This window comes from Mustela nigripes, chromosome 6 (genome assembly GCF_022355385.1).
Source record: "Mustela nigripes isolate SB6536 chromosome 6, MUSNIG.SB6536, whole genome shotgun sequence".
Taxonomy (NCBI): Eukaryota; Metazoa; Chordata; class Mammalia; order Carnivora; family Mustelidae; genus Mustela; species Mustela nigripes.
This window is the reverse complement of record NC_081562.1, coordinates 56,632,583-56,650,485: the sequence shown is the minus strand read 5'-3', so window position 1 is coordinate 56,650,485 and position 17,903 is coordinate 56,632,583. Positions and strand designations below refer to the sequence as shown.

Sequence of the window (17,903 nt, the reverse complement as noted above, 5' to 3'; positions counted from 1 at the left end):
CACTTCAGGACAATGTGCTGAACCTTTCAGTCTATTTGAGCCTCTGTGGCAAGCTATGAACAAAATGCTCTGATCTAGAAGAATGAATGCCCTTTCTAAAATCTTCATCTCATCCCAGGGTAGGGTTTATGAAGAGGGAACACCTGGCTCTTTGGGGCTTTTTGGATTCAAGGCCTTTGCTAAATCTAGAGGGGTCACAGCATTTTTAATCCTTGTGGTTTCTGTTTTTATTTGTATGAAAATAGCACACAAAACCAAAAGAATTGCACGGAGTTTACCCTGACACATTGTAATGAATTGAGTTCAAGTTTGAGAAGTTGGAGTTTATTCAGTATTTCCCCCTTGCCACTTGCAAGGAAAACAAACAAACAAAAACAAACAAACAACAACAACAAAAAACCCAAAACAAAATAAAAAACCTGTGTTTCTGGGAGTAAGTTAAGCATGTTAAAGAGTTGTACCCATGTTTCAGTCGTAGGCGTAATAGTGATAATGAAGAGGGGAGAAGGAAGAGGAAAACGGCAAATACTTGCACAAAGCTGAGATGTACCAGGCCCAGAGAGATGAAGTAACTCACCAGAGGTCACACAGCCTGTCAGTGCTGGGCCTCCCACTGCCACCTGCTACCGTCCTGTCAGGCCTACACTGCAGACTTGCCACAGAGCCTGTAGACACAACCATCGTTCACAGTTTCTGGGAGGCTGGGGTGGGGGTAGGAGGCTACGGGGTTGAAGCCGCCTCCTCTCTCTCAGATCACAGTAAGGTGAGGAATAAAGAGGTCTGGAATATTCTCTTGACAACAGGGCAGACTGAAAGAAACATGGACTTCTAGAGTCAAAGAGGTCCGGGATAAGACCCTGGACCCTCAGTGAGTCTGTGTTTTGTCTGTATTATGGGCATCACAACATTCCCCCTTCTGGGGAATTAGTGACCAAGGAACGCCACGACTCCCTGTGAGGTTCCTGGCCCAAGGTCTGGCCCTGAAGAGCTGCAGTGATTCCAGTATTATCGCCGACTTCATTCTCAATCGCAGGGCCTCATCCTTCTTTCTCTCTCTCTAGGCCAGGTTTCTCATCACATCTGTTCATGGAGTTATCTGAAATGCCCATAACTGCCCTCTGCTCCCCAGGAACTCAGAGGCTTCCAGCCATAGCACCCCTTTCTACCCTAGCTCGCCATTTCTCCCTTCCTCTGCTCTCCAGAGCAGGAGACACGGCGAAAAGAACGAGTCGAGGACAAAGATCTGTCCAAGGGCCTTGCATGGCGGCACGGTGTGGGAGGAATTCACAGTCCCCGGGAGTCCCGGGCGTCAGGGAGAACAGCCGAGACCTGGGGTGACAACCAATGGCTCCATCTCCCTGGGAGACCTACACCAGGGCCAGGCAAGAGTGGCTGGCTGGACCTCCCTGTGGCCCGTGTGTCCCCAGGCTGCCGGTCCCCAGCTTCCTGAGCCCCAGAGGAGCCATAATAGGCCCAGGCGGTCATGGATCAAATTTGAATATGGAAATTACTTGCTAATATATTTTTCAGATGGTGGTGTTCTAAACCTAGATATCACTGGGTATGCAGATGATTGGGAGAAGGGGCTTCACGCTGTCCTGGGGGCCCTATTAGGTTCTCAGCGCACCAGATTTCACCATTATACTTACAGCAGTGCGCACAGGAACTGAGTCAGTCCTGGGCAGCTCTATAATCAGGATGCTGGAGAGAGACAGAATGGAGAGAAGCAGTGTGTGTGGCAGCCTTTGCCTCCAAAGGCCTTTTTGGGGAAGAACACCAGAATTCAACCTGGTGCAGCCTATGGAGGCTACTGTGTATTTTTTTTCGCCTGGTGACAACACTCAGTGATTTAGAACACACTTGCTCAAGCCAGGACAAGGGACAACAAGAAATAAAATAGTGCGGTCTCTGCCCTAAAGGGCTTAAAGACCTATTCAGACACAGGGATTTATATATCAAACTCCAGCTAGCATTTTAATATCACAGCAAGAGGGGGTGGTTGACTGGCAAAAGTATTCCGGAAGATCAAACAGAGCTTTTTCTTGGAGCAAGGTGAGCAAGCTCAGCATCTTGGAAGTGAGGAGGCCTGAGAAGGGCTGAGAAGGATGCAGAGCACTTGAGAGGGATAGGAGGACGGACAGAGGGAAGACTGAACAACACGGAGGCAAGGCTACATGTCCATCAGACAGTAGAGGACAAGCTCCGTGCAAAAGGGAGGAGCGAGGAACGCATGAGAGGGGGTAGATCTTTTGTTTTTAAAGTGGGAAAACCAAGTGTTCCATGTATAGAGACATGAGCCTATGAAAGTAAAAAAGGTAAAGGTAAAATTCTGTGCATTAAAAAATATATATATAGCAAAAACAGAAGACAAAGCTCAGAGGGAGGACCATACTTCAAGCATGTCTGACAGATAGAGGGTAACTCTCCTGCTGCACCAGGAGCTCCCTACAAATAGATAAGAAAGACAAACAGCTCAATGGAAAATGCATGAAGGATAAGACTAGAGGATAAAAGGGGAAAACCTAAATGCTAATGTGCAGAGGTGCTCTCACTCACTGCGAGCCAAGGAGATGAAAATTCAAGCAATTAGATGCCGTTTTTCTTTCCTTTGATTGGAAGACGTTAATAGTGTTAAAAATCTAGTGCTGGAGAGAATGTGTGCAATGGGCACTTGTGTTCTTTGCTGATAGGAAGTTCAGTCCCTACATACCTTTGGGAAGGTATTCCCAAAGAACATTTAAAAGCATAAATATCCTTTTATTTTGCTTATTCAGATTAATGAGCATGAATGTGTTGGAAATATCAACATATGTATTATGTATTTTGGTTACATTTATTTTTAGGAAATATCCTAACTATTTACTAATAGGGGCACACCTAAATGCATTGAGACATGTCCATTACTAAAAATACCTTGTAGCTGTTTAAGGGAGTTAGTGCTAACTGGGGGTAAGCCCATAATGTATAATGAAGTGGAAAAAGCAAGTTGCAGAGACAAGTGTATATTATGATATGATTTTGGAAAACACACACATGCACCCACACACATGTCCCCCTTTTCATATATTTGTGTATGTATTTTGTATAATATAGCGGGTGGCCATACATCAAAATGTCCTTTTGGTTCCCAGTGATGGGGAAGAGGGGCAGATATGGAGGAATAAATATTGAGCAAAATGGGATACTAGCAGACACTCAACCTTTAGAAGTCCTCAGTGCTAAAATGAGTGGCTTTAGGGAAGAGAAATGGGAGTGCCTTCCTAACCTCAGACTTCTGCTCTGATAGGAGTCTCAGACCTGGCGTGGCTTTGGGACAGAGTGGGATGTGTGTGCAGGCTGCCTGGCAGGTGCTGTGCCTGTTCTTTTAGCATGGTCAAGGAAATCACATGTAGTTTTAAGTTTTGTATTTTTAGGACACCTGGGTGGCTCAGTTGGTTAAGCATCTGCCTTCTGCTCAGGTCATGATCTTGGGGACCTGGGATCAAGCCCCGCATTGGGCTCCCTGTTTGGCCGGAGTTTGCTTCTCCCTCTCCCTCTGCTCCTCCCCCTGCTTGTGCTCTCTCGCTCTCTCTGTCAATTAAACAAATAAAATCTTTTAAAAAATATGTAAAAATTTTTGAGATTTTGCATTTTTAAAGTCAGCAGAATGCATACAATAAGCAAGTGTTGAGTGTTAGAGCCAGATGCCATCTCAAACAAGAAACAAAAACACTTTGATTTTTGAAAAATAACCTTTGACACCTAAAGAGGCTCTCATAAGTGCTTTTGTTCTAGGATCTTAAAAAATTACTTTCTGTGCCGATGAGAGAGGCAGTCCGGGGAGACTGATGTCCTTTGCTATCTGTGCAAGGACTACGGCAGCCTTCACAGCAGCTGTGTCCTGCCCAGGCCCCGCTCCCTTCTCCATGATGACACACTCACCAAAGGGACAAACTCAGGGACTTTCAGCAGGAACACGGTCCCTGTGGCTGCCTTTTTTACGTGTGGCCTTCTCAGGGTTTCAGTTTCACTAGTGGTAATGGAGGAAATCCTTTAGCAAAAAGGAAGACTTTGAAGTCTAAAATCACCACAGATCAGTTCTCTGGAATTTTCCTGAGCGGAGGCTATGGAATAATATGTGGCAGGTTTGTAAGGTAGACTTCCTTTTGAGGAGAAGTCCCCAGCTGAACAGGTGTTCAGCTTGTACCAAGTGTACCAAACCAGAATCCCTAAAAATGACTCCATGTTTTTCTGAGGAAACTCACCAGAGATTTTTTTGGGGGGGAGGGAGGGGTCTCTTGAGAAAGATGATTTCAGTCCTCAAGAGCTCTTTTTAAATGTTAGTATGGAGAACAGCCTTTTTTATAGACAGATGTTGTTGGTAAATGTGTGCCTGGTAATGATGTTTGTTTAGTGCTTATCTCTGAGGAATTCAGAGCACTTTATAGGCGTTTTCTTCATTATTATCTCAAGGTTTTTCTTTTTCTGATCATATTTTAACTTCAGCTACAAATTCTTCATTCAGCTTTTCTCACTGTATTTTCTCTGAAATATCTGCATTTCCGGTATTACAAACTCACACCAGCCCGGATATTCTAGGAAAGCATTTAGAAGTTTCCCTTTTAGTGTCTCAGGCTTCTCTTTGTCCTCTTGCCGTTCTTCGTCACTCTGAACAAACCCTCCCATCTATAATCTCTCCACCATACTTCCTCCCTTTTAAACAAGTTGTTGAGACATACTTATTTTTCCACACAAAAAGTTCCTATTATACTTAGCTGTTCACTTGTTTCTAAATGCTTGCTCCTTGCCTTGAGGTAGCTCATTTGAGGTGATTAAACATGGCCTTTCGCATGAGCACTGTGTATTGGCATTGAATCTGATATTTATGGCGGAGGGCTCTTTTTCTTTTCCTTTTTTCCTCCCAAAACTGTTTCTCCTTTCAGTCCTGGGGAATTTGTGAACTTCTCGTCTTCACGGCAGTCATCCTTGAAGAAACAATAAAAAAGAATCATTACTTGAAGACGAGCTAATCTTTTTGTGTAAACAAACCCGACACTTCCCTCCCTTGAGGAAATAATCACGTAAAATGCTTTACACTGGATTCTAATCAGGTGGAAGTGTGGTAGGGAACCTCCGTCCTAAAAAGATTCTGGGATCCTGAGATTTTATGCAAGGCACCTTAGAAATCATTCCCTTATTCTACCAATTTGGGCACTGAGACTCAGAGTTTTAAACAATTGTCCATGGTCACAAAAATACTTAGGGTTACATTAAGAATTTAGGGTAGGAGACAAGACACCTGAAAAATTAAAGTCACTAACTGCCGTAGTGAGTGGCATGAGATAACGAATGATTTGGTAACCCCGGGCCATGTGTGGGCTGGCAAATGTTTAATAACTGGAGGATGGGCGAGGGAAGCCCTGAATTTCGGTGTTTGCCAATTTCAAATTAGCCCCAGTTAATTTCAACCTACCGGTGTGACATACCAAGTGGTTGGGAAGGGATGAGTGCTGTCCATCTGGCTTTCTAGAAAATGAAGATTGTCCAACTAGAATGAACAGATCTTTAAGGAGGAGGAGAAGTGAGCTAGGCCGATTCTCCCCAACATCATACCTTTCAGCTGTGAAGGGCTGTCCTTGGTCTCTCCTTGAGCAACTGTAGGACTTTGATCCTTTGCTCTTGCTACTGCCTGGGTGGATAGACTACTCTTTGCCTCATGCTCTACCACATTTCAGGGCCTAGCTCAAAGATAAGGATCTTCACCAGGCTTTTCCCCAATCCTTTCAGAAATAATCACTTCTATTCTGAATCCCAGAGTACTTTAGTTATACCTTTTGTTAGGTAATTACCAAAGCCTAATTTAATCTTCTTATCAAGAGATAGTGTCTTTCCCCCTAGACTGTCCTCAGAGGACAGGGATTTTGCTTTATTCCTTCAAGGTCAGAGCAGCAGTGTGGGTAGTGGGTACAGCCCAAGGTTGGGAGCCAGAGCGTTCTGCTTCAAATCCTGCTATTACACTCACTCACCATGACGATGTGGGTAAGTCATCAAACCCCTCTGTTCTCAGCTGTGAAATGAGACATTAAATAATAGTCCCCATCTCACAAGCTGGCTGCGATGATTAATGAGATTTTTAGAATGTTCAGTGCCTACTGTATCCTAATCCCTTGCTAAATGCTACCTGGTATTGTTATGTGTAACATAGCCCAGTGCCTGGGACAGAATTGGCATGCAGCTGCTCTAGGTTGAATTGAACTAAAGTGAAGCAAGCAATGACAGGGCTCGCTCACTGGGAAGCTGAGAAAAGGTGGGGCCTCCGTATGCCCGTTATTGCTGGATGAAGGAGAATGATCTAGTAAATAACAATCATTTGATCGTAGAATTATAGGATCAACAGCTAGTTTCCAAGCTGTGGTGTGATGGATGAGCAGCAGAATGGGATCATCTGTGCCCTTCCCTCACCTCACCTGCTAGATGCTGTACGGCCATAAACATACCGTTTGTTATTGCAATAGCTCTTATAAGACGCTGTTAGTTGACGTGTCTCCTTTTAAATACTGTGCATTTGCTTTTCAGAAAAAATCTAAGTGCTCAACGTCATGTATAAATATTACTAAATTTCATTCCATTTGGTTTAGCCCATTCCAATTAATTCCTATCACTCCCAACCTTGAGTCTGCAGTGCCGCAGTTCGTCCATCCCATTTAGCCTTGTGCTCTGTGCGGTTTTGTAAGCGTTGCTTCTGTTTGGTTTTAGCAAACTCAATGCAAGCCACTTGTAAGGACAGAGTCTCTGGACCTGTCAGTTAAAGACCTCTTTCCCAGCTGGCACTGATTCATTAAACAATCTTTTTTTTTTTTTTTCTTTTTGGGGTAAATATTTTAAACTCTTTTCAAATCTATCAAAGTATACAATAATCGATACTATGTTGTTGTACCATGTTGTTCACAAGGGTGTCGTGAGAAGCTTGGCCAGAATGCTATCTCTGCAGCATTTTGTCTTACAGAGAGAGTCAATCCATTAGAAAAGGAAATACTGCTGGCTTGTTGAAACCTGTTCCTGATTAACCTATATTAGCTCTCAATGTCAATAATCTCCTTTTCCACTATGAACAAAAGGTTCATATTTCAAAATAGTGATGTTAACACTGTCAAGGTAGATTAAGCTGCATGCATACCCCTCTACCATCTAGGTGAGAAATTTGGACACATCCCGAGGGCAGTGAGAGGCTGTCGGAATTCTTAAATAGCGATTATATAACCAAGTGATGTTTTAGGAAGAGCCATCTGGCAGCAGTGTCCACAGTGCACTCCGGGGGGTGGGGACGCTGTGTGAAGTTCAAAGTTGCCTGCAGTCATCACACAGTGGGCTGCTGCACCCCTGGACTACACCAACAGCAGTAAAGCTAGAAGAGAACAGATTTGGATGTAAAAAAAAAGACCCACAAGGGACTATTGAGAAAAGATAGTAAGACTGAAAAATAAATAAAAATAGGTACATGAGGGATTCCCAACCTTTCCCCATCCTTGAACATACAGAAAATGATACCAATTTGGCCACTGGGATAAATAGGGCGAGTTGGAGGTGACCCAACATCACGGGTCCCCAGGGTGGGGGACTCCCTTCCCCCAAGTCCTGCCTCCCTTCTAACCACTAGCTGAAGACATAAATATCCCCATATGGCTGGGAAGCTATTTGGATAATTCTGCTTGGGAAATAAGTACTCTTAGCAATATGAAGAAAAACAGACTTGCACCAAAATAGGACCTTCGGTTCGGAGAAGATGATACACAAAAAGGAAAGCAAACATTTGGTTCAGTGCCTAATTCTGAACACAAAAGTAAAATATGGCTTATACACTTGGAAGAAAACTAGCACCAAGGTTAATGACCAACAAGTCGGTCCAGGACACCAAGCCACTGTCCATGGTACAGTGATACAGTAAAACAAGGGCTGTGGCTGTACAGACCTACTAGGTGTCTACTAGGCAGGTGGGAGGGAGGACAAATGACACCTAAGAAGTTACTCGGGAGAGACCCAACTAGACAAAAGCAGACACGAAGGAGTTTGGGTTTTGTAGGAATGTGGAAATCTAAGCCAATTTGCTTGAAAACTTATGAAGTGCTGCCCATCTGCTACTCCTTATTGATTTATGTACTTAATAATTAAGTAGTTTTGTAGTCCTGGGGCCTCACTTTGACTGCTAATTTGCTTTGTTGCGTGGAGGAAATTATAGATTGGAAAAATGCAGGAGCTTACAGTCCATAATTCCTGGGGTAATTGAAGATGTTTGGTTATAGAAAATGAAAAGGTATAAACTCCAGGCAGAGTGAGAACAAGAACCCACCAACAAAGTCCTGCAGATTCTATTACAACAACAGGAATGAATGGCTCTTCGAAAAGATAATGGAAGCCACACATTTCTCTTGGTGATTGGCCGCAGGACCACCACGTGAATGATTCCAGGGGGCACCCACTTCTCACACTGGAGCATGTTTGAATGGCACTCCCTGAAGTACACAGCCTGTGTACACAGAAAGACCTATGTGATTCATCCTGGAGCTCCCACCCAAGCCAGCAGATGCATTTCTGCACTGACCCATGGCATTCACCACCACCCAAGCATGCTTCCTTCCCTGGCTAAGTGGCATCAGCCTCCTTTAACCCTGACTTCTCATTTTCTTCCAATTCAGATCTACCCAGTTCTCCACAATGGCTTCCCACTGGACCTCTGTTACAAGCCAAAACACATCCTTCTGGCTCATTTGCTCCAGTCATTCTGTTGACCTTTCCAGAGCTATTTGCTGCTCTCACTATCATGCTCCTTGTTACAGTTAAGTGGGAAAAAACCGGCAGTCACACAAGGCAGGAAAGTTTGGCACCCTCCCAGCACTTGTACGGGCTTTCGTGTTAGCACTTACCATCTATTGCTGTAAACATTTGTTTACATTTCTGACTCCTTGACTCAATGTGAGCTTGACGGAAGGGCGGAAGGATGCCTCACTGAGCCCTGAGGTTTTGCAGGGTGCCCAGCACGTGGTAGATCCTCTTACCAATGTTTGGTATGTGAGTGAGCAAATGAATGTATTACCTTTCTTACATACGGACATGGTAGACTCCTTTTGAGCATACAGGTTTAAAAAGAATTTCCCCTCTATTACATATGATGCCTGTGTCTGTTTACCTGGGTGATGCCAGGAGGGGCTGCTAAGGTCTCTTGCCAGTGGTTTCTGAGTCTCTTGTTTACCCCTGTGCAGGTGGGCAAGTGGAAAGACAAGTCCCTGCAGATGAAGTACTACGTGTGGCCCCGAATGTGTCCTGAGACAGAAGAACAGGAGGATGACCATCTGAGCATTGTAACCCTAGAGGAAGCCCCCTTTGTCATTGTGGAGAGCGTGGACCCTCTGAGTGGAACCTGCATGAGGAACACAGTCCCCTGCCAAAAACGCATAGTCTCTGAGTATGCCCCCTTCCCCAGTGCTCTGGGTGGCGTGGGATAGGCAGATCTAATAACAGCTGTCGGCACCTGCCTGGGTAGGGACCTGAGGCATTGAATGAATTGGGCACCAAGTTGAATTTTCAGTTACTACTGGGCAGTGAATTGCTGAGCAGCCCCGTGGTTCTGTCCAAATCATGACCTGAGAGACTTGCTGTGAACTATGCTCACATAGCTCTGTCCTTGCCTGGTCTCAACAACTGGAATGTCCAATTTAGAGCCATTTAAATTTGCACTGGCATTGAACCATATTTCCTTGAGCCATTGTGCCCTGAAATTTTGAGATTTAGAAACATTTTTGGAAATAGGTAAAAATAACCTGCGATCCCATTAGAAGTCAGATAATGGTTCTCTTTGGTGAGGGTGGGAAATGCCTGGAAGAGAAAAAGAAAAGGGGAATTTTTCTGTCTCTCGATTTGGCGCTGGTTAAATGGGCGCATTCAGAGTGTACAGATTTATCCAGTTGTACCCTGAGGGTATGTGCACATTCCTGAGGTACATTATACTTCAAAGGAGCACTAAAAATTGTGAGAAAACACAGTTCAGTGTGGTGAGCTAATGAAAGAACTGCGGTTCTGTGGTCTCATTTATTTCCTCACTCAGGGCTGGTACACATTGTGCTCAGTGGTGAAGGGGAAGACCTGCTTTTGGGTTGGAGTTTTAATGGTAAAGGGTAATATCGGCCTTGTTTTGTTTTTTTTGTGTCTTGCGTTGGTTAGGAATAAAACAGATGAGGAGCCAGGTTACATCAAGAAGTGTTGCAAGGGATTCTGTATTGACATCCTTAAGAAAATTTCTAAATCTGTGAAGTTCACCTATGATCTCTACCTGGTTACCAATGGCAAGCACGGGAAGAAGATCAATGGAACCTGGAACGGTATGATTGGAGAGGTAAGTGTCCAGAGTGTCAGGGCCATTTATGCTTTTCGTTTATTATGTTTCACGTCAATACAAAAAAAAAAAATGCTCCTTTATAAATTTGAGGAAAGAGAAAATAGTAAATAGACTTCCTGTTCCTGCTCTACTAAGGAAACCCCTGCGGGGCTCGGTCTCCCTTGTGGTGGCCCCTTGCCTTCCTAATTAGAGCATTGTGCCTTTGTCCCAGGTGGTCATGAAGAGGGCCTACATGGCGGTGGGATCGCTCACCATCAATGAGGAGCGATCCGAGGTGGTCGACTTCTCTGTGCCCTTCATAGAGACCGGCATCAGTGTCATGGTGTCACGCAGCAATGGGACTGTCTCACCTTCTGCCTTCTTAGGTAAGTGATACACTGGCCGGCGTGAAGCAGGCCGACATTCAGGGGAGGAACACGTGACCAGGCTCTTTCAGCCAGGAGGTGGTTTTCTAGGGGAGGTGAATTTGGGGGACTTTCAAAATCAGTTATTCTCCCACGTGAAGACTGAAGACACCCAAAACCAGTGGGACAGTGTAAGAAAACAGTGCTGGGCTGGCCGTCAGGGCTCCCCCTCTAGTCCCACTCCTGCTGCTCACTCATCACTTGACCCTGAACCGATGTGCTCCATCCTGGGCCTCAGTTTCCCTCATCCATATAAGAAGCCATTTCAACCAGCTAATCTCTGAGGCTACTTTCTGCTTTAACAATTTCTAATTCTTGTTATCATTGAAATACCTTTTTAATGATCTTCAAGAATTGAGTTCCACGCTCCCAGAAGAGGTTTTCTGGTTTTACCTAGTTTTTCTGAGCTTTGCCAGATTCAACAGATTCTACATTTGCTTTCACTCAACCCCGTCCTTCCTCGTGTGGTTCTGTACTTCTCTACTCTCCAGCATCAATTTTGTGTCGAAAGCTTTAGATGTGATATAAGACCCGGTGAAATAAGGCCAAGATTTCAATTAGATGAGCTTCTCTGTGAGCTCATACCCCCATATGTTTTGCAGGGACCATGAGAGCACGAGGTTGGAAAATAAAATGTCACCTTGAGTACAGGACATTGGGCTAGGAGATAGGAGGTCTGGCTTGGCCATAAACAAGCCGTAAGCCCTTGGACAAGTCACAGACTCCCTGAAGGACAGGAACTTTTTTTTTTTTTTTTTTCATGAGGATATTGAAATAGACCTTGACTGATGTTTCTTGAAGCTCTATCCAGCGGGCAGGGGGCAGGGGGAAGTTTTTAATTAAGGTACTATAAAGTGGAGTTATAGGTCCCATAGAATGTTCCCATAAATTGCTCCAGTTTCTCAGCTCGCCTTCTCACAGTGAGGCGATTCTGGCCCTGCCAATTTTATGTGACATGTTATTAGACAGCACACACACTATGTGCAATCCTCATAGCAGTTTTATGTATTTCATTTGCTTTTTTCCTTTGCAAGGGTAATTGGAACATTAAGAGATACAGACGAAACTACATTCTAATTCTAACCTACCAGTACAGCACTCACCTCAGCTTCTGAACTGGAAGAGCCAGGGATATATCAGCATAGCCCTACAGTGACATAGAAGAGTGTGTGTGTGTGTGTGTGTGTGTGTGTGTGTGTTTAGAGGAGAAGCAGTTTTTGCAGGGGTCAAAGAAGCCAACATTTATTGAACATCTGAACACCTGTTAGGTGGTGTTCCAGGCATCACTGTACGTCCTTTTTTTACATTATCTCATTGATACTCACTGGTTATTTTTATACCCATTGTATGGCCCAGGAAACAGAATCTTAAACCCATTAAGCAATTTCCCAACGACCTGATTAAGGCCCAGATGTAACTTCCAGATTAAGGCCCAGATGTAACTTCCAGTTCTCACGGGGGCATTTCGGAGGGCAGCTCCCAAATCAGGCACTGGTGTGATGGGCAGAGACGAGGAAGGGATAGAACACAATGAGGAAGTACAAACTTTGCCCCAGAAGACCTCAGATTATAAACTGGCCCTGCCACTTTCTGAGTATGAACTTGAAAAGGACCTTGACTCCAGGAAAAGAGATATGGTAATACCATAATGAAAGGGCCATTCAAAGGATTCTATCAAACATGCGGTCAAAGTACTTTCTTAAATCTTAAGAACCAATACAAATGTTTTTGTATTCTGTGGGCAGAAAGTTGCCCTGGGCTCCATGGGGAGAAAAAGGAAGCCTGGAGAGGATGCTTTTACTCCTTGTTCCCTAATCTTAGACAACAGTGAAGTCAGGGTAGGATGGCAATCAGTGAGAACCGAGGGGGCGGGGGCTTCCCTGCTCCACCTGATAGAGGCTTTGAGTTAAACGAGCTGCCACTGAAAGCTTTTGCATTTCACGGTGGGTTATGGGCCTTATCAGGGTCCTTTTTAAAATGTTAAGTGACCAGGTTTTTATCATTCCCTTCAAAGTGCAAAAGTAAAGTAGGTTTCATGTAAAGAAAACAGATTCTAATTTCCAGCCAACTTCTCCCCTTTCTCAAATTCATCTTTATTAATGATTTGGGAAATGGAAAAAACAATATGTTAATTCACATAGTTATGAGTTTACAATGTGATGTGACAGCTCAAAAGGCCAGAACTATTTTGAGACACAATTGAGGGAACATCGTACCATGGGAAAGAATAGCAATTGTCCCTTTTTGTAGGCCTTGGGAGAGGTGGCTCTTGGAAGGCACTGTTCAATTTCTAGACACCTCCAAGCCAGAGAGATTGAGATCCGTGGAAGAGATTCAGCAGGGATGATTCAAGAAATTAAAGAAACACATGCAGAACATTCTTGCTGTCTTGCCTTCCCATCAACCCTTTCTCTTGGTGTGAGGGAACAGCTCCTAGTTGTTAATTACAGCCAAGCCATGTTATCCGGTCATGGGCCACTTACCCACTGTTACAGATACTGACTGTCAAGGTGGATGGATTTTTTTTTTTTTTTACATTGACTTCTATTCTCTTGCTCTAATGATACCCCATATACACCACATTCAAGTGGATTGAAAGGTAAATGTAGGCTAGAAAGTTTAGGAGAGGTGAGGCAGGGGGCAAACGGTTACTCATTGGGTGTGGTGATTACTGAATCTAGTCAAGCCTGAAATGGCGACTCTGTCTGTGGAGAATGAATTGGCACGCCAGGTTTGGAAGCATTGGTGAAAGCTTCTCCAGGCCTCCATCCTCTGGTGTGGCCATCTAGGGGACAGCATCAACCAAGACCCAGTCCCCTCTGATTCAGGTACCCCACTCCAATGCTTCTTGCAGATACACATTTCCCAGCAATAGCAGAAACTGTGTCAAAAATTTCATAGGCAAGAAGCTCTCCTCCTCGTGTGTTTGAAAGAAAATAGACCTTGACCTGCCCATCAGGGCAATGGAGACACTCAGAGACCGCCCATCACTCCTCCCCCACCCAGGCCCTGACTCTCGGGAGAGACGCAACACACCTGTGGTTTGTTTCCCCCTCACGAAATACATGTTGCCTGAGCAAATGAGTATGCAGATTAATCAGAATCTGCTTGTTCCCTGTGTTAATTCTGAGCACTGATTTTTTTTTCCCTTCCCCAGAACCATTCAGTGCTGACGTATGGGTGATGATGTTCGTCATGCTGCTCATCGTCTCAGCCGTGGCTGTCTTTGTCTTCGAGTACTTCAGCCCTGTGGGTTATAACAGGTGCCTCGCTGATGGCAGAGGTAAGGTCGCCTACGACTGTCGCATTTCTGCGCAGGTGTCTCTCGTTCTTCATTCCGAGTCTCTCTACTCCTCATTTGGTGTCTGCCTGCCTCCTGACTTCCCCATTTCTGGAAGTGAACCCACAGCCTTCTATGTCAACAGCTTGACAGCTCATTAGAGGTCCCCCCAATTAAGAGATTAGTCTGGATCTGTATGTCCCTTGCTGGCAGAAGCCTCACCCGGTGAGCCCAGTTCTACCCCTGGGGTAAATGAGAGGAAAGCTGGCCGTGTATTCGTGTAGCATAAATGTGTCAGAGGAAACTATTTTGATAACCTTAGGCTGTGAGCAGCCTGTCTGAACAGATGGACTAACTAGGCAGATAAAGCCATATATTAAGACTAAAGAAAATTGGGCTCCCCGAGATAGATGCTAGGTAGCTGTGGCAAAGGAGTTCTCCACCTCTGAGATGCAAGTTCTCCAAACTTGTGACCCTGGCTCATCTACCTCTGCCAGGAAGCATACACATTGTGGGCCGGGGAGGGGGGGTGTGGAAATTAAATGGCCAGCAGATAGCACTTATCGCCTATCCCTACCATTGGAGGCAGTCCAGTTTTCTGGCTCAGTGGGTCCAGAGATACAAGGGCTGCCCCTGTGTTCAAGCCATTTACGAGACTTCACAAAACATTTACTAGATTCCTGAAGGGGGGACTTGGGATCCCCGTAAACAACTCATCCAAAACTTTTTGAGAATCCCACAATTAGGAACTACTACACTTTTTTTTCCTGAATCTTCTCCCATCCAGAATGAGCTTTCTTCTGCAATCAGGCCTCTGGGAGGAAAGTCCTTTTTAAGTCCAGCTACACAAAGAATGATCTGTGGGGCACTTAGAAGACAAAGATGCTTGTACTCCATTTTCTAACATTCTGACTCACTAATTCCGGGTCGGTCTTGGACCACTGCTCTGTGTCAGAGTAGTGGTTTTCTACCTTGGTCGCAGTTAGAGTAACCCCCCATCACAGTTTAATAAGAATCTCCGAGGTTGTGGGGCTAGGCAGCAGTGTTGTGTCAGAACTCCCCTAGTCCTTCTCACAGTCCAGGCTCTGAATCCCTGCCACACGGGGACATTTCCAGGTGTGGACCTACCTTCTTCTTCGGCTCACGCATTCTGGCCTGGAAGTTTCAATGTCTTCACTATATGGTGCAGTCAGGGGATTTGTGCCTGTGCTAGAGAGTCTTCCAGAAGCCATGAGCTCCCCCCATCCTGAGGGGTATGATTAGTTACAAGCGAAACATCTGAGAAACCCCTAAGTACATACATACGTTGACAGCATCAAGAATGGAAGTGAGGATGTGCTGTCCCTTCACCTTGAAAAAAGGCAAAAGATCATCTAGCCACAAAATCCAAAGCCAGGGCTTTCAGTTACTTACTTACCAAGGGGCACCTGTCTTCACAAAGGATTTCAGCATGGGACCGCTTTAAATATCAAGTCTCTGGGGCATTTTACAGTGGAAAGAACTTTGATTTATGAACAACTTTGGAGTTACACATCTGCTCCATGAAGTCAGGTCCCCATGCACAGATGTGTGTGCACAGTTAGATATGAGGCTTGACGTGTGTAGTCACTGATTTACTTGTCAGAGCAGATGCTCTCAAGATCACAGATCGCATTGTAAGACCTGTGCTAATGTGCAGTGAAACTGTGCGCGCAGATGTTTATTTCCGCTGTGGAGGGGCATATAGGCAGACCCAGACGTCAGGCGAGATTTTGCCATTGCCAGACATGGAAAGCAGCAAGGCCACAACAAGTCTGGGCAGAAGCCTTGGCACTATGGATGTCAAGGTTGGGTGGAGGAAGGTCAGAGACAGTCTGCCTTTCTGCCCTCCGATGCCATGGCCAAGCCAGGGGTCTATGACTTCCTCTCTGGATGTCCTGATATTCTCATACACAGGAACTGTCATGATCGGAAACCCAGCTGGGATTCATTGGCCTTGGAGTGGGGTCAAGGTTGTCCTGGAAACATTTGGTTCTAAGTGCTAGAAGCTAAAGAAAAATTAAGGATAAAGGACATTCCAAGCCATTTGGCATCCGTGTGAATAAAGTTGTAGCAGGTCCGTGATGAAGGTAGAATATTCCACACAATCCTTGTTGACCTTTTTTGAAGTTGATGTCCTTTCTTGGTCGATACAAATAGAAATTTTAGGAACAGCAGAAGTGAGGATGCGAGTGTGGCAGTAGTGGGGTTGCTGCCTTTGTCATTCAGTTTTTGTGTGGTCGTGAGGGTCTCGTCTACATTGGGGTAGGAAGCTACCTCCTCCAGGGAGGGGGGTACTCCCAGAAGAGAGGCACAGACTCTCAACTAAAAAATGCCTGTGTCTTAGTCGGAGGGTTTCCTGCTCTGAGCGGGAACTTACCAGCTGCATTTGTCTATGCAGAGCTGGTATCTCTGTTTAATGAGAGCCTGTGACTCTGTCGTAACTTCCTATCCTTGTCTTTTCACCATGACAGAGCCAGGTGGCCCATCTTTTACCATCGGCAAAGCTATTTGGTTACTCTGGGGTCTGGTGTTTAACAACTCCGTACCCGTGCAGAACCCAAAGGGGACCACCTCCAAGATCATGGTGTCGGTGTGGGCCTTCTTTGCTGTCATCTTCCTGGCCAGCTACACTGCCAACTTAGCTGCCTTCATGATCCAAGAGGAGTATGTGGACCAGGTTTCTGGCCTGAGTGACAAAAAGGTAAGAGGACCGTTTGAAACCTCCCATCGTTCCCTCAGTCCCATTCTGAGCCATACTTGAAGTTCTCATATACCTGTTAATTTTCTCCATCTTTAGAACTGGCCGTTCTTTCTTGTGTCTCCTTAAATTGGGACCTGGGAGCAAACATCAGTTTCCCTACTGAAATAATAGTGCTTCGCATTTGCTTTCTGATTTGTGAAAGGTTGGCCCCAGTATGCCCCGGGCTGCAAATAAGGGGCTTGGCGTGCTAGCAGTTTCCTGAGAATGGGGTACCTCCTGCTGAATGTGCTTGGGTGGCCTGTCAGCACAGGGCTGCCCATTTGGGGTGTTGTTAGGGGACCGCCCTCTGCACCCACACTGAGGGCTCTGGTCCATTGTGGCCTTCATTTTCCTCCCAGTGGTATTTGACTGTGGGCTCTCTGTTTGTTCAACGGCATGCTTGTGTGTTCCTAGGGCTGAGAAGGAGAGTAGTTCACAGTGTTCCCAAAGAAAACTGACTGCTATTTAACTTGATGATTTCCCCGTGTGGTGCTGATGAATAGGTAACCCCCATATCAACTGCAGACCTCCCTGGTGAGCTGTGCAGTTGTGAGACGAAGGAAAGTGTCCACTGGTTTGCATATTTCTGGACAAGAATGTGCCAAACCTGTCCTAAATACCATACTCTCTGGGTCTGCTGGAAGCATCACGGTTCTGTGGGCGATCTGTCTCCTGAAACTGTGATGGTCCAAGAGGAGTGAGAGGAACTACCTCCATGGGGTGTCCAGTCGAACTCATGGATGCCCCACATCATTCTGGAAACTTCCACTCAACAAATTTCCTACCCTTTGTTTCCTTCAGATTTAGAAAATGTGATTTCCCATCCCTGTCCTCAGGTTGAAGCTATGAGGCATGGACAGGTGTGGCTTTAGAACACATAGGTCAGATAATTAATTATTTCTAAGGAGGAGTAGGTCTCCCCCCAAATAAATCTTTAAACCCTTAACAAATGGTTTGAGAAGAGTAAGAAGGAAGAGCTAATCTTTTTGAGGGCCCACGTTCTGATTTCTCCATGTAGTCATCTCTACTCGCCAGGAACACTCAACAGCATGTGAAGAAGGTAAACAAGCCTCTAAGGGAATGGAAAAA

The 17,903-nt window shown here is 45.2% G+C and overlaps 1 protein-coding gene across 1 annotated transcript in view; it reads left to right on the top strand.

Annotated features, from left to right (window-relative positions):
• GRIN2B (glutamate ionotropic receptor NMDA type subunit 2B) overlaps positions 1–17,903 on the top strand; it is a 403,262-nt gene that overhangs the window by 344,355 nt on the left and 41,004 nt on the right. The window contains exons 5-9 of the mRNA XM_059404761.1: positions 9,237–9,439; positions 10,195–10,366; positions 10,581–10,734; positions 13,931–14,056; positions 16,546–16,775. Coding sequence (XP_059260744.1) covers positions 9,237–9,439; positions 10,195–10,366; positions 10,581–10,734; positions 13,931–14,056; positions 16,546–16,775 — 885 coding nt within the window. The remainder of the gene's footprint in view (positions 1–9,236; positions 9,440–10,194; positions 10,367–10,580; positions 10,735–13,930; positions 14,057–16,545; positions 16,776–17,903) is intronic.